Raw genomic sequence first — 22,966 nt, 5'->3', positions numbered from 1 at the left:
ATGGTTGAGGGTATTGGTCGAATGCTGCAAAAAAAAAAATCACACCAGCACGACCTCGAAAAAAGTTGGCCTGTCTCTGACTGTGCTTGTCATTTTTTCCATATTTGGGTATGCAGTAGTACGAACAATATTCAATTGTGGTAGACAGTGTGCGTAATCACAAAGAGGCACACAATCAGTGTCAAATACACAGCAGCTGTGTGTGTGTATCACTGGGCTGTATACTTTAACACACACACAGAGATATCCAGTTGTGACATCACAGTGGTTGTAAGATGGCAAAATTGCTGTAAAAGCAGTGTGCGCAATAGAATGGCTGCGTGGGCTCAGTGTCGGGCCGAGGCATAGGCTGGAGAGGCTCCAGCCTCAGGGCACAGTGTAGAAGGGGGCGCAGAATTCATTCAGCTGTCATTCCTATTTGTGTTTGAAGCAGAAAGAAATAAGAAAAGGGGATACATGGCAGTGACTGCAAGACATATAACTAGATATTAAGGTGTTGGGGAGGTTGTGGGCCCTGTGGCGCCTCTTAGTCTAATAGCAATCAGTGTGTGACGGCTGGGGTGGGAGGGATGGAGGGGCGCACTTTGGTGTCTCAGCCTTGGGTGCTGGAGGACCTTGTCCCGGCTCTGCATGGGCTGTATGCAGTGTGTCACCCACACAGAGAGATATCCAATAGTAAGTTAAATCACAAACACAGTTGGAAGATATGCACTAGTGGTAATAGTGTGCTGGCGGAACTACAAGGCCCAGCTGTGACTGTGGACTGTATGCAGTGTGTCACCCACACAGAGAGATATTCTACAGTAAGTTCAATCACAAATACAGTTAGAAGATATGCACTGGTGGTAATAGTGTGCTGGCAGAACTGCAAGGCACAGCTGTGACTGTGGGCTGTATGCAGTGTGTCACCCCCCCCCCCCCCCACACACACACACACACAGAGCAGCAGGAGAATATTAGCCCTCAAAAGGGCTTTTTAGGGTGCTTTCAGCAATAAATTTCAGTAAGGAGTAAACTAAACAACAGCCTAGCTAAGCTTACTGTCCCTGTCTCTGCAGCACCTTATCTCTTCCTCTCACTAAAGCAGCAGCTGGAGACTGAGAACATGGCCAGTGCTGCTGCGTTTTTATAGGGGGGCAGGGGGTCCGTGGGGGAGTGCAGCTTTATTGGCTGCCATGCGTCTGCTGACTGTGATGTAGAGGGTCAAAATGTATCCCAGTGACAAGGTGTAGGGGCAGGTCAAATGTGCTATGTGTTCGCATCCCACTGCGGACGCGAACAGCTGAATTTCACCGGGAACTGTCCACCAGCGAACCGTTCAGGCCATCTCAGGCTAGAAATAAAGAATAGATTTTTTTTATTTTATGCCAGATATTTACACTTTTTAACAATCTGTAGATGGCAGAAATTTTTGGGGGGAGAGTTGTGGCTTTCTCCCTCCAGGGTATGCCATGCTCAACTTTGCATCAACATTTATCAGTGTTAAACCGGCCTTCAGGTGCTTAAAGGGACAGTTAAGCTAGGAATAAAAAATCAGTTTTATTTTCCTGGGGCTTCTACCAGCCACCTTCAGCCATCCCGAGCACTCGTAGTCACTCACGGAGCCTACAGTCTCGCCGCCAGCTAGTTTCGGTTTCACTGACAGACCCGACAGGCCTGTCCACGCATATTTTTCTTTGTGTTCCTGTCCGCAATAGCGTCCTGCACCTGTGCAGGACACTATTGAGGATGGGATCATGAGGAAGGATACGCGTGGCCAGGCCTGAGCAGGCGCAGAAAGCCCGCCGAGTCCCTGTCAGGGCCTGTCAGCGAAAACTAAACTGGCTGGCGGCGTGGGACCAGAGGATCCATGAGTGACTGCGAGGGCATGGGATGGCTGCAGCGGGCTGGTAGAAGCCCCAGGCAAGGAAGTGACTCAGACAGTAAGTGACTATAGTGTGACCCTCACTGATAAGAAATTCCCCTTTTTATCTCTTTCTTGCTCTCAGAAGCCATTTTCTGCTAGGAAAGTGTTTTATAGTTGGAATTTCTTATCAGTGAGGGTCACACTGAAGTCACTTCCTGTCTGAGTCAGGATTGAGTAAGCCACCTACATACCTGATATTTAACTCTTTCAGACAGAGAATGAAAAAAAAGGAACACAGCACAGTTATTTGTGTGCTAGGCACTGTACATACACATGTCTATCTCATCATGTCACATGTCACTTCGGGTATCCTTTAATGACAGTATGTTTGTTTAGGCTGAAGTTCCCCTTTAACCATTTATGCCGCACGGACGTGAGTTTCACGTTCACAGCGGCAGCTGCTACAGCAGTTGGGGGGGGGGGCTGTGCAGGTAATCGTGTGGGCAGACACCCGCAATCGCGATGTTCCCGGCAACAGGGGGAATTGGCTGCAGGGGACAAAAGTCCCCAGTGCCAATCCATGCATGTCCGCCAAGAATAAACAGTGTTTATTCTTAAATAGAGCCACCGCGCTTCCTTCCACTGACACTTTCCACTGCCAATCATTAGATTTATGAATCGGAACAAACCTCCTATTTATTAATCTCCCCGCAGGACACCGTGATCGCAGGCTTCCATTGAAGCCTCCGTCACTTCCCTAGTTACGATGTAGCAACACATTGTTTCCTATGTAGCGTACTTGTATGCTACATAGGATTTGCTCAGCGAGGACATTTTGTGGCTAAATAGTAAAATTAAATTTACTGACTTTAGGGAATAAAAAAAATGAATATGTATGTCAAGAGGGCATATATTATAAATGTATAGGCTAAAATTAGCGATAGATGTAAAACTGAAAAAATGTACCTTTATTTTCAAATAAAATATTATCACCATACATTATACTAGGGATATAACTGTAATGTTTCAATAACTGGGACAAATGGGCAAATAAAATGTGTGGATTTTAATTACAGTAGCATGTGGTATTTTAAAACTATAATGGCCGAAAACTGAGTGAGAAATAATTATTTTTTCTTAATTTTTCCCATTAAAATGCATTTAGAATAAAATAATTCTTAACATAATGTACCACCCAAAGAAAGCCTAATTCGTGTCAGAAAAAAAAGATATAGATCATTTATTTTTATAAGTAGTAATAAAGTTATTGGGGAATGAAAGGGAGAAGCGCTGAAATGGGAAAATTCTTCTCTTCCATAAGGTGAAAAAAAACCACGGGCTGAAATGGTTAAGCAAAAGTTGAAAACTTATCTCCTAGTAGAAAACTTAGGAGAAAAAGTGAATTGGATCGGACCCATTATCTAGTTTCTGCCTTTTACATTTTTTTTTTGCTCTACCTTTAATTTATTCCATGGATAGGACAGGACTAACCACATTCATAAGGCTAATAGAGAATTGGCATAGTGGATAGCACTCTCGCCTTGCAGCACAGTTCAAATCCCAACCAGGGAACTAACTGCACAAAGTTTGTATGTTCTCTGTGTCTGTGTGGGTTTCCTCCTTGCACTGCAGTTTCCTCCCATGTCCAAAAAACATACAAATAAGTTGATTGGCTTCCCCCTAAAAAATGACCCTATACTACAATGGACATACTGTATATGACTATGGTAGGGACTGGATGGTGAGGCCCTTTAATGCTTGGGCATACACGGCTCGTTTTTGCCACTCAATTCTCCCATTTGATAATTTTGCCGCTCGATTCCGCAGTCAATTCTCTTATATTCCACTAGTTTTTCTTATCTTTTTCCATTTACTGCAATCTGGAATCCAGTGGCGAAACAATCGGGCGGGAAATCAGACATGTTGGAAAATATCTATCGAGCCATCTCAATGGCTCGAAAACAAACTGTGTATGCCCAGCATAAGGGTCTATTAGTGGCAAGACCTGTGTACTCTGTAAAGCACTCCTGAAGATGTCAGTGCAATATACTGTAACTGTTGAATAATGATGATTTGCACATTTTCCTGACTTTTGTTGCTGATAGCATGAAGACTAAAATTGGACCAATTCAAAACTTCACCTACATTTTGTTCATCCAGTTTCACACTGTATGTAAATTGCAACAAGATTAGCATCTCTAATAATAATCTAATTTCGAAAAGCTAATATGTGATACCTGATAGCTAATCAGTCTGCTCTCAGTTAAATCTTTACTTTTCAAATCTTATTTGCCCTTATCCTAGTTTCTGCATTAGAAATGCTCCTGATATATATTGGTATGTAGCCCCACCCTCCTATAATGTTTAGCTTAGGAACATAGACTTCTGCCCCGAAGAACTCTGGGGAATCAACTAACATTACTGCTCACAACACAGATGGGTAAGAAAAAAACACCCCACTGTTCACCTTGCTATCAGTTGGCTGGATAGTGTAAGGGGTCTGCCTCTGACACAGGAGACAAGGTTTTGAATCTCAGCTTCTTCCTGTTCAGTAAGACAGCACCTATTCAGGAAGGAGACCCTGGGCAAGACTCCATAACACTGCTTACTAAGCGTGACTGTGGCTCTGGAGCTTTGAAACTACCAGGAGAAGCGTGTTTTATAAATGTTGTGTGTCTTGTCTGTCTAGCACAGGGGTAGGCAAACTTTTTGAGTCAAGGGCCACATGAGGGCTGGACCAGAATAGGAGTGAGTGTGACATGTGTGGCCATGACAGGATGTTGGCAGAGCTAACTGCTATGTAAGAATGTGAGGCAAAGACAGCGGCAAAGTGCAAAGCAGTTCATTTCATCGTGCATTCTTCCCCGCACATCGCCTGATCTGGGCGCCGCCATAGATATTATATTAACATGTCTGTGGCCGTGTAGTGGTGTAATTTGGGTGCAGGATTTAACACCCCCTGCAATTTGTACTGCAGCAGTGTGAGCCATCATCAGGCTCACATTGCACCATAATGGTGGCAAAAAGCCATGTAAACCAAAGTGACCCTCAAGGTAATAAGACAATGTTCCCCCCACCCTCAGAGAGCATATGGCAGCGGCCAGACTTTTTTGGCACCAAACACAGGCTCAGGGACCAGCAGGCAGACCCTCTCAGACAGCAAGTGAACAGCAGGTGCTCAGCTAGACGTTTGTCTTCTTTTATGTATATGTGCAATAATAAAGGCGCCATGTTGGTCAGTACACAATACGATACACCAGAATATTTTTCAAGTAAGAATATTCTAGTATAACACCATATTTCATGTACTAACCTACAGGAGTACCGTACTGCACATATACATGAAAGAAAAACATACTGCTGAGTGGCACAACATATTAAAACACTTTTTTTTTATCAGAAATATGAGCAGCCAAATGGTTACCTTGGGTTGTGATGAAACATCCTCTGCCACAAACAGCAAATGGCAGCAGACAGACCTCTTTGGCACCATACAAGACAGGCCCAGGGACAGCAGGCAGACCCCCTCCGACAGCAAGACACATAATGCGGCAGCGTTTCCCATGAAATACACATAATGTGGCAGCGTTTCCCCCAAAATCCACAACACGACAGCGTTTTACCCAAAATACACAATGCAGTAGGGGTTTCCCCAAAATACACATAACGTGGCAGCGTTACCCCATAAAATGCAAATATCACAGTAGCATTACTCCTCAAAGCACAAATATTGTCGTAGCTTTACCCTACAAAATACATATATTGTGGCCGTGTTCCCCCACAAAATACACATATTGTGACAGCATTACACCACAAAATACACATTAATGCGGCAGCGTTTCTCATAAAATACACATAATGTGACGCTTCTTATAAAATAAACATAATTCGCAGTGTTTTACCATAAAATACACAGCGGTGCTTATAAAATAAAGATAATGCGCAGTGTTTCCCCACAAAATACACCTATTGTGGCAGCGTTAATCCACAAAATCCACAATAATGCAGCAGCATAATGTGGTAGCATTTCTCATAAAATAAACATAAATGGCAGTTTTCCCCACAAAATACACATAATACACAGCATTTCCCAACAAAATACACATAATGTGCAGCGTTTCCAAACAAAAAACACATAACGTGGCCTTATTTCACCAAAATGCACAGGAAGTTTTGAACCAAATGAATTATTTTGATTTGCTTTTACTGATCGCTAACATGGTACAATACTCTACTGCTACCAAAATACACATAAATGTGACATAATTTCCCTAAAATATATATATAATTGGCAGAATTTTCCTTCTTAAAAATACATTAGACAGCATTTCCACCATAAAATATAAGGCAGAGTTCCCCTTTAATATCCCCCCTCCTTCCAGATAGTGTGCCCTGATAGACATGGTGTCCATGGTGGTAAGTGGAAAGAAAGCTAAACTACTCACCTGCCAGTTGACTCATCTCTTGGACTCCAGCATCACTCCCCAATACTTCATTGCAGTCCAGCTGGAAATCTCCCAAACCATCAAGGCAGAGCAGGGCTACAGGAAAATGGTGGCCGGAGCCCAGCACTGTAAACACACATAGGCTCTAGTGCAGGGCTCCGGACGCCATTTTCCTGTAGCTCTTCTGCTGGAACACAGACACCTTCAGCCTGGATCAAGTGAGCTGTGCCCAGTGAACTGGCATGGGGTCCGTTGGATGCCGCAAGTCAGTTACCAGGGTGACACACCATGAAATAGCCGAGCAGGCTGGGTACGGCCCGGTCTAGCAGTTCAGCTGCCCTCACCACTGATAAATTTACGAATGTGAATCCGGGTGAAGCAAGATTTTACAGTGGATGAACAATTACTAAGTAATTTATAAATATTTGCAATAAATAAGCAATTAAATTCATTAAGTTAATTATTCTTTAAATAATTGATTTTCCTGTTTAGAAAAGCACGCACCAGGTTTTATTTATCTATTGCTCTATCAATCTACCTCATACCTCAACCAAAACTGATTTAATGAATGAAAAGTGACGTGAAGGGCAGCAAGGAAACTGTTCAGTTCAAAAGGATGTGCTAAAAATTAGAAGGAAAAAGTAGCGCCCATTTTCAAAGCCATCCACAAATCACATTTGTTTAAGAATATTAACACACTTTTTTTTTTTTTTTTAATTCACAGCACTTGTACAAGAGGAAAGCTACACTGCTTCAGTACAGGCAGCAAAGGTAATGAAGAATTTAATTGCAGATACTTCAGTTGATTATGATACTGGTCTGTGTCTTGTCATGAATTCGTTGCTATCTGTATGAGCTAAAATAATTTAGCAATACAAAAGCAGTGCGCGTTTCTAAGCCATGATTTGTAGCACTGCTTTCCTCTATATAGAAAGAATCTCCTATACAGTCCCTAACATCACCATACTTTATTTGTGTTTTAACCATTGCTTTTTTGCACATTACAACAAAAGGGAAAAAATTCAAAATTTGTTGATTCTAGCATGTTCGATTTGGCAGTACTGAGTGACATCTCTTTTAAAAGCCATAAAAAAAAAAAAGCCTCAGCATAAAATACATATTTTCCGGGGGGAAATGTAGCCATTGGCCCCCCTCTGCCATGCCACTGCCTAGGTTTTTTTGACACCATTTTGAAGGGATTAGTGGCTGTAAATATGCTGTGAAAGTTTTTTTTTTTTTTTTTAAATATTCTTTATTTTGAAAGAAAAAAGGAAAAGGCGGTACAGATAATGAAACGTGTACAGAACCATATGTTATAGATACAACAAAGACGTTACTATCGGTAGGTACAGGGAGGGAACAGCCGGACTCCCGCTATTTATAACATCAAAAGGTATAGTGCTCCACATCTAGAATCTAGAATCCATGCGCTCACCCCCCACCCCTAGTCGTCTAAGGATCTGAAGGGGAATTGGGAGAGTATCACAAATCTTGCTTTTATCAATGGGATATGATCCAATACATTATATACCAAATAGCATTTTGTGTTATTTGCGTTGGGATACTGTATTGAGGAATGAGACTATAGCTCTGTTCACGAAGAGGATATTTACTATGAAGTAATGTAAGAAGGAAAGGAGGAAGAACGAAAAAAGGAGAAAGAAGAGTAGAAGAAAAGAGAAGAGAAAGTGAGTGTAATCCCCAGAGAGCAAGCTCCGTGAGTATCAAAAAAAAAAAAAAAAAAGTAAACGTGATATCAGAGGACCCGCACCGACCCGACCCAGTTGACCCCATGCTAACTAAAATGCTCACACCAGTTTACCCGAGGGCCCAAAATGTCCCCTCCGTGAAGGGCAAGGAGTGCCGCTCATGAGTCTAATGTAATCTGTTTATAGTCATCTGATTCCAAGAATATGTTCCAGTGAATCCAGGTTTAGGAGCAGACCTCCTCTCTATTGTATAGTGTGTGAGTCATGGACTCCATCTGGTATATATATTTTATTTCGTTAACCCACTCTCTTATTGTTGGAACATTTCTGGATTTCCAGTGTCTGGCAATGAGTACTCTTGCTGCTTGAATCAAGTGACGGGACAAGGAACGTTTAAATTTTTTGACGGGCTTAGGAGTGTTATGTAGTAGGTAATATGAGGGGTCGTCTACTGGGTCACCATCAGTTAAAATTTTTATGTATTTCTGTATCTGTTTCCAGAATAGCTGTATGAGTTCACAATTCCAAAAGATGTGAAGCAGAGTTCCCTCATCTTTCCCACATCTCCAACAACTAGAGCTAGTGTTAGGATACATTTTATGGAGTCTGTTAGGGGTCAGATACCACCTAGCCAAAATCTTATAATTAGATTCCTTGATTCGGGATGAAAGTAAGGCCTTTTGATTAAGCATGAGTATCTTTTGCCAGCGGTCGTTTGTGAATGAGCAATTGAGATCAGATTCCCATTTGGCTTTTAGTTCTGAGGACCAGGTGGTGTCAGTGATCAATAGCTGATAAATCGTGGAGAGGGTCTTTCTAGGGATGCCTATGGAGAAACATATATTCTCCAGGGAAGTCATTGGTCTGGATAACTGTTCTCTATTTCCTAATGATCTAAGAAAGTGTATAAACTGATTGTGACTCCACTCATCCAAAAATGGGCATGCTCGTTCTGTTCTCAATTGAGATATAGTGTTCCAGGAATTATTATAGATAAGATCACGGCACCTAAGTATGTCCCCTAATCTCCAGCTTATATAGCTCCTAGATGAACATCCCATAGGGAATAATGGGTTATCCAGCAAGGGTATTAGGGGAGAAGGCCATGGGGAGATGTCTGATAGGTGGCGTGTTCTTGTTAGGGCATTGAGTGTGGAGTTCACTGAAAGGTAGTCATTATGTATTTTGTTTGACGACCAAGGATAAATGCTTAACCCTGTGCTCACAAGATCCTGCTCTAATTGGACCCATCTTTTTTGACTTTGGTTCCTGTGCCAGTCTACCAAGCGTGTCAGAGATGCTGCAAAATAATACTTCTTCATGTCAGGTACGGCTAAGCCTCCATTTTCCTTAGGGAGAATAAGTGCAGAATATCTTATGCGTGGGGGTTTACGTTTCCAGATGAAACGTGCAAATAATTTTCTTAAATATTTGAAGTGTTCAATGGGAAGGATAATTGGGATGGCTTGATATAAATATAACATCCTTGGTAAGATATTCATTTTGATGATATTAATTCTTCCCAGCCAAGAGAAGTATGGTTTGTCCCATCTTTGTAAATCGGAAGTCAAGGTCTGCGTCAAGGGTGTAAAATTGAGTTTATAGAGGTCCGTTAGGGAGGAGGGGATGCGGATTCCTAAATATGTGATGGCTTGAGGGGGCCAATGATAAGGGAAGTTATCTTTAAGCAGATTGCACACGTTGCTTGGCATAGAAATTCCCATAGCCTGGCATTTATCTGGATTTATTTTGAAATTTGATACTTGTTGGTAAGCTTTTAGTTTTAATTCTAGTGATGGGAGGGAGATGTGAGGGTCTGTCAAGTAGAATAATAGGTCGTCCGCGTAGGCTGCCACCTTTTGCTCCGAAGAAGGAAGTTGGGGGCCTTTAATGTCCACATTTTTCGGATCCTACGCAAAAAGGGTTCCAGAGATAGAGCGAATATTAAGGGGGAAAGGGGGCACCCCTGTCTAGTGCCATTAGCGATAGGGAAAGAGGCCGAGACAACACCATTGACCCAAACCTGTGCTGTGGGGATGGAGTAAAGTGCCATAATCCATCGCATCATGTTCTTACCCAGGCCGATGCGTTGGAGTGTAGCCTCCAGAAATTCCCAGTCTACTCTATCGAATGCCTTTTCGGTGTCGGTGGAGAGGAGTAATAAAGGTACATGCTATTTGTGGGCCCACTGTATAATATCTATTGTGCGTATGGTGTTGTCTCTGGCCTCTCTGCCGGGTATGAACCCTGCTTGATCTGAGTGCACCAGGGAGTCCATGAGAGGGGAGATCCTGCCCGCCAGGATCTTGGCGAACAATTTCAGATCAGCATTAAGGAGGGAGATGGGGCGATAGTTGGAGCACAAGGTGGCATCCTTTCCTGGTTTAGGGATAACTGCTATATGGGCAGCCAGCATAGCTCTAGGTAGCTGTAGGAGAGGAATGTCTTCACTGATCAGGGCGTTGAAAAAATTTGCTAATCGAGGGATTAATATATCACCGAAAGTTTTGTAATATTCCAGCGGTAGACCGTCAGGGCCTGGGGCCTTACCTGCGTTTGAGGATTTTATGGCCAGTCTTATCTCGTCCTCAGTGATAGGGCTCTCCAAGTCCTGGGCGATTTGATCTGTCAGCTTGGGTAATTCCGCAGATTGTAAATATGTCTCAATCAATTGGGGTTTCAGTTGGCTGGGGGAATTCCTAACATCAGAAGGGAGGTTATATAGGGAGTAATAATATTCTCTGAACACCTTTGCTATAAATTCTGATCTTTGTTTTTTGATGCCCGATCGGTCCTGAATATGGGCTACATTTGTGTGTGCGTAGGTTTCTCTAAGGGCTTACTCTACTGCACTTATTTCCGTGTTCATAAAATGAGCGTTTGCATTTGAGGGCAATGTGTTGCTCTTTATAGAAAAGGAGCGTTTTTAGTTTTTCTCTCTCTTGTTGGAACGTCTGTAAGTCTACTGGTGATAAAGTAGTCTTATGGCGGGATTCCAGGTCTCTAATAATCTGTAAGCTGCTAACTATGTCTTCTTGTCTCTTTCTGTGCCTGGTGCTAGCCTCCTGAATTATCTTTCCTCTAATAGTGCACTTATGTGCTTCCCAAAGGGATGCCAGAGAGATGTCGTCAGTAGAGTTTACTGAGAAATATTCTTGGAGGGCGCCAGATACAGAAAGTTTAAAGTCTCTGTCCTGTAGTAGAGAGGTGTTCAGGCGCCAGTGTCTAGGCAAGAAGTGTTTGGGACGGATGCCAATCGTCATATTGACTGGAGAGTGATCTGACAGGGTCATTATACCAATATCGGAAGAGATTCTCTCTGAGAGAAGGTTTTGGGATATAAGGATGTGGTCAATTCGGGTATATGTAGAATGCAGGTTTGAGATAAAAGTATAATCTCGTTCTGTTGGATGTTGCAATATCCATATATCTATCAACTGGCGTTGGGTTAATTCACTTCTGCATCTAATTATAGCTCTCTTGGTCAGGGAGCTCTTGCCCGAAGAGCTGTCCATTGAGGGATCAAGGGTCATGTTCAGATCTCCGCCAAGGATTATACTTCCATCCGAAAACTCGTCCAAAGCTTCGAGGGCCCTGACCAAGAAAGACGCCTGCCCACTATTAGGGGCATAATAAGTTCCCAATGTGAGAGTACGTGATAGGTATGTGCCTTTTATAAAAAGGAAACAACCAGAGCTGTCCTTGTGCTCCTGCAGGAAATGGAATTCAACCTCTTTAGATATTAATTTTGCAACTCCCTTGGTTTTCGTATCAGGAGAATTACAAAAAAAAGCCTGGTTGTAATATTTATCAGTCATTTTAGGGGGGATGTTGCCCTTAAAGTGAGTTTCCTGCAGGAGCACAATATGGGCTCCTTGTTTGTGAAATTGGCGTAATAATGCTCTCCGTTTTTCAGGGATATTAAGCCCCTTCACGTTTAGGGACTGCACCCTAAGGAACATGGTGTTGTGTATAGCAAGCCAATTCTGGGGTCAGGGTCAGGTCAGTTCGGTCCATCAAGAAGCCTATGAGTGTAGGCGGTAAGAAAGTATAGTATAAAGAAAGGAAAGTCAGAGACAGTAAAAGAAGTGGTGGGATAGGAAGTGTCCTAATCCCAAATAGCATCATATAGAAAAAAAATATTATGCAATACAAATCTGGGGTTGTTGAAATAGCCTGTGTGGCCATAGATGGGTGGGGAACAAAGGGACAATCCACACGTGAGGGGAGACATTCCAGAGCCCCGGGCACTCCAAGCCATGCATTTATCATTGTGGCTATTGACATAATGGTGTCTTGGTACTAAAGAGGCCCTAACAGAGGCCCGTTATAAGAGCTAGCCCAGTGCCTTATTGATAGTGCAAAGAAACATGAGAGTGAGGGGAAACCATAAACCAAAAACGTACATTAGGAGCCCACTAAGTCACCACAGAGCAATAGAAAGGAGACAGGTGTCTCAGTATGATAAAGTCAGCGTTGGAAGAGAGTGGTAAGACCTGTGGTAGTCCTTGTAAGACATGCTCCAGGTAAAACGGGAAAAAACAAAAAGCAACCAAACCTGTACAGGTCCCGGGTAAGAAAAAGTTCCACGGAGATATAGATAGTAAGACTATCTGATGACAGTCAGAAACTCACGAGGATGGATCAGCCGTGGCACTTCTCATTATCTTCTTCTTCTGAGGAGGGTTGAGCATCAGGGTATCAGGGTCCCAGAGTGGAAGTGGCACTGGATCAATTTCCAAGGTGGAGCAGAAAGCGTTCAAGTCCTTAGGTGTGCGTAGGATGGCTTGTCGGCCTAACTTTGCGTGGAGATGAAAAGGGAATCCCCAATGGTAAACGGCACCTTCGTCTTGCAGGGCTTGTAGTAACGGTCGCAATGCCTTACGCTGGGCCAAAGTGAAGGGTGCTAGGTCTTGATAAAGGGTGATCTGTGCCCCATCAAAGTCTATTGCACCGATACGCCTGGCAGCCACCATGATGGCCTCTTTGATGTCGTAGTGATGGACTCTGCAAATCACGTCCCTAGGAGGGGAGTCTCCTTGTGGCAATGCTCTAAGGGCCCGATGCACTCTGTCTAGGCGAATAGGGGGGGTTTGTACATGATCCAGTACCTTATCGAATATGGCCTGTACCGTGGCTTGCAGATCCTCCGAACGGGTGGCTTCCGGGAGGCCGCGGATCCGCACGTTGTTGCGTCGGTTTCTGTTTTGCAGATCCTCGAGTCCCGCCCTATAGAAGTCGCTGAGCGCCATGTGCTTCTCGGAGGATTCTTTCAGAAGCAGAACATCTCGTTGGAGTTGAGAGATGTCCGCCTTGGCCCCCGTGATCCTATCTGCCAGACCGGTAACTTCTTCACGCAAGGCCGCTGCTTCCGTCCTCGTGGTGGCAAGGATAAGGTCAGTTTGCTTATCTAGATCACTTTTCGTCGGGAGCCCCCGCAAGAAGACCCATATATCTTCCAGGCTTTTGGATGAGGTAGCGGGTGATGCGCTACCAGAGGGTGCTGTTTGTTCTGCCTGCTCCGCCATCTTGTCCGTGTTAGAGCATGTAGCAGGACCCGTAAAGTATCTGGCTATGGAGTTTGTTGCGGTGTTTCCGGCTGCTGTTTGGATCTGTTTTGTAGCTCTTCTGCTTGCCCGTGCCGTGGCGTTATCGGTAGGTGGGTTAGGGTCGATGCGTTTCTGCATTGTATCTCTAAAATTAGCTTGCGACCCGGAGCTCCGAGGGAACACGTCCTCACAGTCTCATGTCTAGCTCCGCCCCCGCTGTGAACGTTTTTGAAGTTTGGCTGCCATTAAAGTCAATGGGATCGCAGCAAACACATAACGGGCAGAAAGCACATTATGCACAGCTCTGAGTGTCAGTGGGCTGTGGAGTGTCACACACAAAAAAAAAAAAAACAGGAAAAATGTGCTATCCTTCAAAAGGGCTGTTTGAAGTGCCTTCACAGCAAGTAAGGAACAAGAACACAGGCCTAGCTAATACTTTCCCTACCTATCTGCAGAAAGTCTGACCCTGCTCTCACTGACAATCAGGAGCCAGCAGAGAATTGATCCAATATGGCCACCTCAACTGCTTTTTGATAGAGAGGTGGGGCGTCCAGGAAGGGGTGCTAGCTGATTGGCTGCCATGTGTCTGCTGACTGTGGTAGGGGGTCAAAGCTTAGCTCAGTGATGATGTATAGGGCGTGAATCAAACACAGCAAATGTTCGCTGGTCGCCGCAAATGCTAACAGACAAAGTTTGCAGAATACTGCTCGCCGGTGAACTGTTCGGGCCATCTCTAGTCTGAAGCGATTGAAAAGAACAAACAAACTAGATACTCGCCAAAGGAGAGGGAAGGCACTCACAGAGCCTTCCCATTTCTCTCACGGTCCGCTCCTTCGTGCACAGGCTCACACGTTCAAATCCCTTGCTGCAGGAGGCTTCAGCAGTCTTTGGGAGCTTGATTGCCCCTGAAGATGGGCAGCTCCGTACTGCGTATGTGAGAGAATGTGTGCTTGTGCATGCGCAGTACAGAGCGGCCCGTCTTTTGGACCACTCTGATCGAATCTGATTAGAGAAAGATCTGTCGGCTGCCCATACACCGCAGGTTAATTCCCGATCGATTTCAGCATGAAATCTCTTGGGAATCAGCCGCATCTGCCGTCTTGCCGCTGCCTCCCTAGTGTATAAATGTACCCCCCTTGTGCATTTATACATTACCTGTCCTGTGTTGCCCACCCCGCGGTGCTCATCTGTCTTTGGAATGCCAAGCAGGTTATTATATTGAATTCAATAAAAAAAAATAGTGTGCCGCCAGATGTTGATGACACTGTGTGACCCTGATGTCATCAACACCGATTCCCGGGGGAATATGTCACTATCGGAGGTACACGACAAGGGATCAACACGCCAATATAGTATAAGCCCACTCAAACCTAAGACCCCCCCATGTCTCCCCCATGTGCGTGATGCAGAGTGCACATTGGAAGCTAAGCTTCAACTTCCAATCAGTACAGTTTCTAGGCTAAGTTGCCCCTAGGGTGATGGTGTAAAAATTGCGCACAAACTCCCCCCCATGGGCTTGAGAATGTTATTTCTGAAGTGGTATTTAGCCTCTCAGTATAGGTAGCTAGGTACAAGTGTCCCCTAGTATAGGTTAGCCAGGTACAGGTGTCCTTCAGTATAGGTTAGCCAGGTACAGGTGTCCCCACTATAGGTTAGCCAGGTACAGGTGTCCCCCCAGTATAGGTTAGCCATGTATAGGTGTCCCCCAGTATAGGTTAGCCAGGTACAGGTGTCCTTCAGTATAGGTTAGCCAGGTACAGGTGTCCCCCCAGTATAGGTTAGCCATGTATAGGTGTCCCCCAGTATAGGTTAGTCATTTACAGGTGTCCCCCAGTATAGGTTAGCCATTTACAGGTGTCCCCAGAATAGGTTAGCCAGGTACAGGTGTTAGTCAGGTACAGATGTCCCCCAGTATAGGTTAGCCAGGTACAGGTGTCCCCCAGTATAGGTTAGCCAGGTGCAGGTGTCCCCCAGTATAGGTTAGCCCAGAATAGATTAGCAAGGTACAGGTGTTAGCCAGGTACAGGTGTCTCCCAGTATAGGTTAGCCAGGTACAGGTGACCCTATAGGTTATCCAGATACAGGTGTCCCCAGTATGGGTTAGCCAGTTACAGGTGTCCCTCAGTATAGGTTACCCAGGTACAGGTGTCCCCCATTATAGGTTAGCCGGGTACAAGTGTCCCCCAGTATAGGTTAGCCATTTACAAGTGTCCCCCAGTATAGGTTAGCCATTTACAAGTGTCCCCAGAATAGGTTAGCCATGTATAGGTGTCCCCAAATATAGGTTAGCCATTTACAGGTGTCCCCAAAATAGGTTAGCCAGGTACAGGTGTCCTCAGTATAGGGTTAGCCAGGTACAGGTGTTAGCCAGGTACAGGTGTCCCCAGTATAGATTAGCCAGGTACAGGTGTCCCCTAGTATAGGTTAGCCATGACAGATGTTAGCCAGGTACAGGTGTCCCCTAGTATAGGTTAGCCAGGTACAGGTGACCCCAGTATAAGTTAGCCAGGTACAGGTGTTAGTCAGGTACAGGTGTCCCCTAGTATAGGTTAGCCAGGTACAGATGTTAGCCAGATACAGGTGTCCCCCAGTATAAGTCAGCTAGGTTTAAGTGCCTCAGTATAAATAAGCCAGCAATAGGGGACCTAGTATAAGTGATCCCCACCCTCTGATGCCCGGCGCTGTTACTTACCCTGCCTCTCTCCAGTGATCGCAGCATCCCCGCTGCACAGCTATTCTCTATGCAGAGGATCGAGTCTCAGGGTCATCGACGCCATGATGCTGAGACCCGATTGTCTGCATAGAGAATAGCGGAGCTGAGCGTTGGGGAGACTGCGATCGCTGATCAGAGGAACAGTAAGTAACAGTGGCGGGGATTGGGTGGGCACCTATACTAGGTCCTCTATTTCTGACTCATTTATACTAAAGCACCTACACCTAGCTAACCTATACTGGGGGATAGCCGTACAGTTAAAAACCTCCTAACTGTGATGGGCATACCGCTTTTAGCTACATTTTCTTGCCCTTTACAGTTATGCGCACCACGCCCAGGAGGTTAAAGGCTTTTTGCCCAACACTACACTTACACACATATTAATGATTTTGCATATCCCTCTACATATACTCCTGTACTATACGTGCTAATACACGCACGGCACATCCCTGCACTGTACACTTTCCTATACCCAGGGCCAGTTCTAGATTTTTTGCTGCCTGAGGCAAGCTTGTGAGTATGTGCCCCTCACTTCTGCTGTACAAGTCAAATGAAACACTGCTGCTCTCCTGCCTCCCCCCTCCCCACTCACTGTCAGACTCCTCACAGAGCACAACAAGCTGCTTTTCCCCAATGATGACCTCTTCACCTCGCTCACTCTCCTCTCGCTTCTCCTCCTACTCTGACTGCATGCTGCAAGCGTAAACACAGTACAAACATGCTGCCCCTACAATCTCTGCACCTGATGCAATTGTTTCACCTTGCTTCATGAGAGAACCAGCCCTGCCTACACCCTGTACTATCCTCCAACATTTACTGTGCCCAACATACACCAATTTACTAGCAGATTTTGCTACATTCTGCTGTCCTCCAGCTTTCACCATACCCAAAGGGCACCATCTGCTGGCATACCCCATTTCAGTAGTGTTAAGTGCTACTAAGCTTTCCAGAATTTCATATAACACTCAGAAGTGGTAACAGCAGTGAGGGATATGGATGCGAAATGCCTGTGACCAACTTATACCTTCATAACACTTTTTTTTCATCCTTCTTCTTATACAAAATGATAATTCACCATTGGGCTCCCAGTCTCTCCATACTTCTTGTGCCTTTACTAGGGATGCTCTTGGTCTCTACTAGGGAAGATCAATGATATGCAAATACTTCCAAGTCTATGCAAATGTATGTACTTTTTTTATTCAAATATATGCAGCTTGAAATTGGACCAATCAAGTCCAACCCAGGTTTAAATTGATTGGTCCAGTTTTAAGCTGCATATATTTGCATAAAAATGTACATAAATTTGCATAAACTCAGAAGTATTTGCATATCATTGAGCATCCCTAGTCTTTACAAGAATTATTTAGGGAAAAAAAAACCTACTTCGTAACACTTTAATTTTGAATGCTGAGGATGGACAAGCTGGCTAGCTTAGGCCTCGTTCATATTACATGCTTTGCCGTCCGTATTTCGGCAATGCGGGTAGGAGGCAGACATGCACGAACATCAGAAGTGCACAGACTACACTGTCTGATGTTCACATTGCATGCGTTGTGTACCAGGGCGGTGCGCAAATGCATGCTGCACGCATTTTTTGGGCAAAACGTGTGGTTGACCCATTCACTACAGTGAATGGGATCAGCCACGCAACACATGGAAACGCAGATGGCGTGTGATCGTACGTGTTGTATTCTGATGGTACAACCATCTGCGTGTGATGATGTGAACGAGGCCTAAGAGAGCAAGCTGCATGTAGGATGTAATGGTGTAAGGCGGAGAGCCTCTCAAGTAATGGGGAAGAGGATTGCCTGAACCCTAAGCAAGCAATCAAGGTTTAATTGGGGAGGGTTACAATATGGTATCCGTGCTTTGGATTTTACAGGACTAGTACCAACTAGTGTTGGACGAAAATGTTTGCCGGTTGTCAGTTTGCAGTGAACATTTGCCGTTCGCATTTACTATGAACTGTACGCTAATTTTGTATTCACCCAATATACTTTAACATGGAGCCATTTTTTGACCCTTAAAGGACAACAGAAGTGAGAAAGCACCTTCTGCACAATCTGCATGCTTGCTTAGAGTCTATGTCTAAAAGTATTAGAGGCAGAGGATCAACAGGACAGACAAGCAATTAGCCATGCTTAAAAGGAAATAAATATCTCAGCCTCCATATCTCTCATACTTCAGGTGTGACAGGACACTCAAATAAGCATGTTTACCGCATGGGCCACACCCCCATAAAGAAACAAACTTGGCAGCCATTTTACAATCTGCCTGAGTTAGTGTAGGGTGAGCTGTGCTGCTGATTGAGCGACGATTAGATAACAGTTCTGTCTGTGTTATCCAGTGCTGTGCTGCATAGGCTTCCATAGGCTTTCTGCTCCTTGCAGCTCACCAGCTATTGGCGTACGTACAAAAAGGGCGTCGGGAAAAAAGGGAGCGGGGTGTAAACGATAATATTGTTTTGTACTTAGTGTACAAATAATGGTTTACAAATCTATAAATCATTAAATAATGTGTATGAAATCGGCAATAGTGAAAACGTTATTCTTCTCTGTTTCAAAAGTGAAACTTAAAATAACGTTTGTTAAAAAAACGATAATATATGTTTAATCGTTGTAATTGTATATTATTGTGTGTAACCTTCATTTATGGTTTCTTCTTATAATAAAATCTGAAAATATTGTTTATAACGATGATATAAATCTATCTACGTTCGTAATAAGTGCTGTAAAACATTAGTAAGTATTACTAAAATGTTACTAAAACTATACCTAACCCTACTCTCACATAGAACCCTCCCTGTACCTATCCCTAACCCCTAGACCCCCCTGGTGGTGCCTAAACCTAAGACCCCCCTGGTGGTGCCTAACCCTAAGACCCCCCTGATGGTGCCTAACCCTAAAACCCCCCTGGTGGTGCCTAAACCTAAGACACCCCTGGTGGTGCCTAACCCTAAGACCCCCCTGTGGTGCCTAAACCTGAGACCCCCCTGTGGTGCCTAAACCTAAGACCCCCCTGGTGGTGCCTAAACCTAAGACCCCCCTGGTGGTGCCTAATCCTAAGACCCCCCTGGTGGTGCCTAAACCTAAAACCCCCCTGGTGGTGCCTAACCCTAACCACCCCCCTTAGTGTTTGCTTTATTATGTGGATAATAATGTTTTACAAAAGTGACTGTAAAAAATATATTGCAATTTACGTTACGTACTGATTGCTTTATTTTGTGAATAATAATGTTTTACAAACAGTAAGGGATTACATTTTAAATAATGTTTTAGTTAAATAGGATAAATATGTTTAGTATTTTTATAAACGTTTGTCACGGGTGCATTTTCTAAACGTAAATCATCACAAGCACAGTTATAAAACATTAAAAAGCTCCAGGCGCGGTTTTTAAAACGTTATTTATCTCCGGCGCCCTTTTTTATTGCTGGGCGCCCATAAAACGTTATTTATTATGGGAGTGAATGGCTGCTCCCTTTTTTTCCACTAGCTGCCTGCGCCCTTTTTTCCCGTTCCCCAGCTATTGACCCTTAGGCTAGGTTCACAGTGCTCAGTTGCGTTACAGAAAAATTCTGCAAGTGAACTTACTGCCCATACAATTCTATGGGGCTGTTCACAGTAATGGATAGCGTTATTCTAACTTGTTGCATGCAGGCTTTGCATTAATGTCTATTTCCAGTCCCAGTTGCAGTTCACACACATTTTAACATGTGTGTTATGCAACTGACCACTGTGAATCCAGCCTAAGGGCCCATTTCCACTATCGCGAATTCGCATGCGTTTTTCGCATGCAAATTCACATAGCAATACAAGTGAATGGGACTGTTTCCACTTGTCAGGATTCCTTTGCGTTTTTCTGTACAGAAAAAATTTGCACGGCAGAGCCATCACAATTTGCATACCGCATACCGCTATGCGAATCGCATACAATGTATTTAATAGGAAATTCGCATGCGGTTTGGGTATGCGAATTTTCATGCGAATTCGCATAGAAACAATGGAAAATCACAACAGCACTGCCATGGTTAAATTTGCATACATCGTTATCCATGCGAACCCATGTGAATTCGCATGAAAATTCGCATAGATCCGCATGTGAAATTTGCATACGCATGTGAATTTTTCCCGCAATGATTCCCACCGCACAAGTGGAAATGCAGCCTTAAAGTCCTTTTCAGGATTGATCATGACCCCAAAAGTCCTTATCAGGACTGATCCAGCTGTTATTTTTGTGTTGCTGTTTGTGGTGTGGTGTGTAGCTAGCTTATAGTACACCATCTGTGCAGTATAGTGTAGTGTGTGGCAGTGTCACTGTTACAGCCCACTGAGCTAAAAGAAAGTGATTTAGTGACCGCTCTGTACTTTAAAAAATATCACACACTGCACAAACAACAGTTTAAGTGACTGCAGTACACTTTAAAAAAAAAAAACTTAACCAGACAGTTAAAATTGTCACTTAACCAGACAATTTTTTACATCACTGTTGAGCTTGTAGTGCGGTTAGGCCTACGCTGCACAAGCAGTGATTTTTTTTTTGCGTTTACACATAAAAAAAAAAAAGCCTGTGTGTAAAACACATTATTGGGGGGGGGGGGGGGGGGGGGTTGGGAATTTTGCCATTAATTACCCTCTGCCATGACACTACCCAGGTTTTTGGACAGTTTGATACCTTTTAAAAAGCAATTGTGGCTGCAAATATGCTCTGACGGTTTTAGAAGTTCGCCTGGCAAGTCAATGGGGTTTGCCGAGAGCGTTCAGTTAGCAAACTTTCACTGAAGAGTTTGCTAACGATCCGCAAATTTTCATGATGTTCATCCATCACTAGTGCCAAACCTGTTTGGATCAGAAACAGACATATAATCCCCTCACCTTGACCTAGGAGAATAGTAAATGGAGTGGAAAAAATTATAATTAGAGCTCACCTGTTTATAAACTGTAATGAAATTAAGGTGTTCGCTTTTTTTCTTTCTTTCTAGATTGTAAATCTCCTATGATCTTTGCGGATTGCATAACAACACAGACTGGAACAGAATGTGCTAAAAGTTGCCGCACTCTTGATATGCATTGTGTAAGCATTTGTTGATGGGTAATATACAGTATTGCAGCATAGCATACTCTTAGCAAAGTTATTTTTGGAGTGCTGAACAGTGTTCAGTAAACAATGGTTTAGCTGTAAGAGTGAAGCTAATGCTAGGCAGGTGTTGGTGGTAGGGGACTCTATTATCAGGTGGACAGATTAGGTAATTTGTCAAAGAGACCATGCATGCCGTACTGTATGTTGTCTCCTGGGTGATCAGGTTTTGCATGTGTGGGTTGGATTACATAGGCAAATTGGTGGGTGGGGTTGAGGAGGATCCAGCTATATTGGGGTGCACATTGGTTCCAATGACAAAGTTAGTGGAAGATGGAAGGTACTAAAAAGCGATTTCAGGGAACTAGGAGACAAACTCAAAGCAAGGATCTTCAAGGTGGTGTCTTCCAAAGTTCTGCCAGTGCCATGTACTTCACTAGAAAGGCAGCAGGAGCTTAGGGAGTTAAATAAGTGGCTGAGAAGTTGGTGCCAGGAAAGAAGGGTTTGGGTTCTTGGAGAACTGGGCAGACTTTTCAGTCAGCTACAGGCTCTACTGTAGGGACGGCCTGCACCTAAACGGGGAGAATGCTGCTGTGCTCTTTAAATCAGTACCTTGAAACTACATCGGTGTTAGAGTAGACCGACAATGGGATCCTTGGTATATAAAGGCTGGAAAGAGGGGTTTGGGAAGCTCAAAGAATAAGGAGGTGACTAACCATAAAGAGATAATTAAACCTTCTACTGCTTCATTATGTGCTACAAAAAAGTGGTGTGCTGGTGTTAATATAAAATGCATGCTAACCAATGCTAGAAGCTTTTCAAATAAGATTGTTGAACTAGAATTACTGATAAGAGATAAAGACTATTATATTGTAAGCATAATAGAAGCATGGATAGATGCTAGCCATGATTGGATGGTAAATTTGGAAGATTACAGTGTTCTTAGGGAAAAAAAAGATCCTATAAAAAAGGAGTGTTTGTGCTGGAAATAAGAGGTACCCAATTGCTTATTAGAGTCTGTGATAAGAGACCCTGAACAGTAGGTAAATAAAAAATGTCACTTACCTGGGGCTTCCCCCAGCCCACTGTAGCCCGAGAGGTCCCCAAGCGTCCTCCTGGCTCCTCTCCGGGTCCCGCTGGCGGCTCTGTTACCTACTGCTCAGGGTCCCTTTAATACACAAATGATATGGAAGAAGTGCAAATACTACAGCAGGTTGAAAAAGCTGCAAGCAAAAGCAAGGTCATAATTATGGGTGGTTTGAATTATCCAGACATTAACTGGGAAATTGAGGCCACTCTCTGTAATAAAAGTGACAGATTTATATCAACACTGCAAAACAAGTGAACCCGAGCCAAAGCTCGGGTTCAAAATCCTATACTTACTCTGAAGAGAGGGAAGCCTCAGGATCCTATTGAGGCTTCTCTCAGTGGTTGGAACTTGGAAGCCCCCTGTTAAGCTTGGCCTCCCTTCACATCGGAGCTGTGCAGCTCCTCTTCCTGGATCATGGCCATGCAAGCCCGCATGTGCAGTAGCACTGAGCCTGCGGCTCCGGCCTACTGTGCATGTGCAGGTGGGCTCAGTCTGATATTGTTCAGTCCAGGAAGAGGAGCTGTGTGCCCTCATGTGATT

At 44.0% G+C, this 22,966-nt stretch overlaps 1 protein-coding gene across 1 annotated transcript in view; it reads left to right on the top strand.

Annotated features, from left to right (window-relative positions):
* The window catches only part of LOC137537859 (mucin-5B-like), a gene marked incomplete at its 5' end in the record, with an annotated part of 285,507 nt that overhangs the window by 134,561 nt on the left and 127,980 nt on the right, over positions 1-22,966 (top strand). The window contains 2 exons of the mRNA XM_068259809.1: positions 7,016-7,062; positions 21,242-21,333. Of these exons, the coding sequence (XP_068115910.1) occupies positions 7,016-7,062; positions 21,242-21,333 (139 nt within the window). The remainder of the gene's footprint in view (positions 1-7,015; positions 7,063-21,241; positions 21,334-22,966) is intronic.

Source organism: Hyperolius riggenbachi, chromosome 11 (assembly GCF_040937935.1).
Source record: "Hyperolius riggenbachi isolate aHypRig1 chromosome 11, aHypRig1.pri, whole genome shotgun sequence".
Classification (NCBI taxonomy): Eukaryota; Metazoa; Chordata; class Amphibia; order Anura; family Hyperoliidae; genus Hyperolius; species Hyperolius riggenbachi.
Note: the sequence above shows the minus strand (reverse complement) of the source record. Positions and strands in the feature narration are given on the sequence as shown.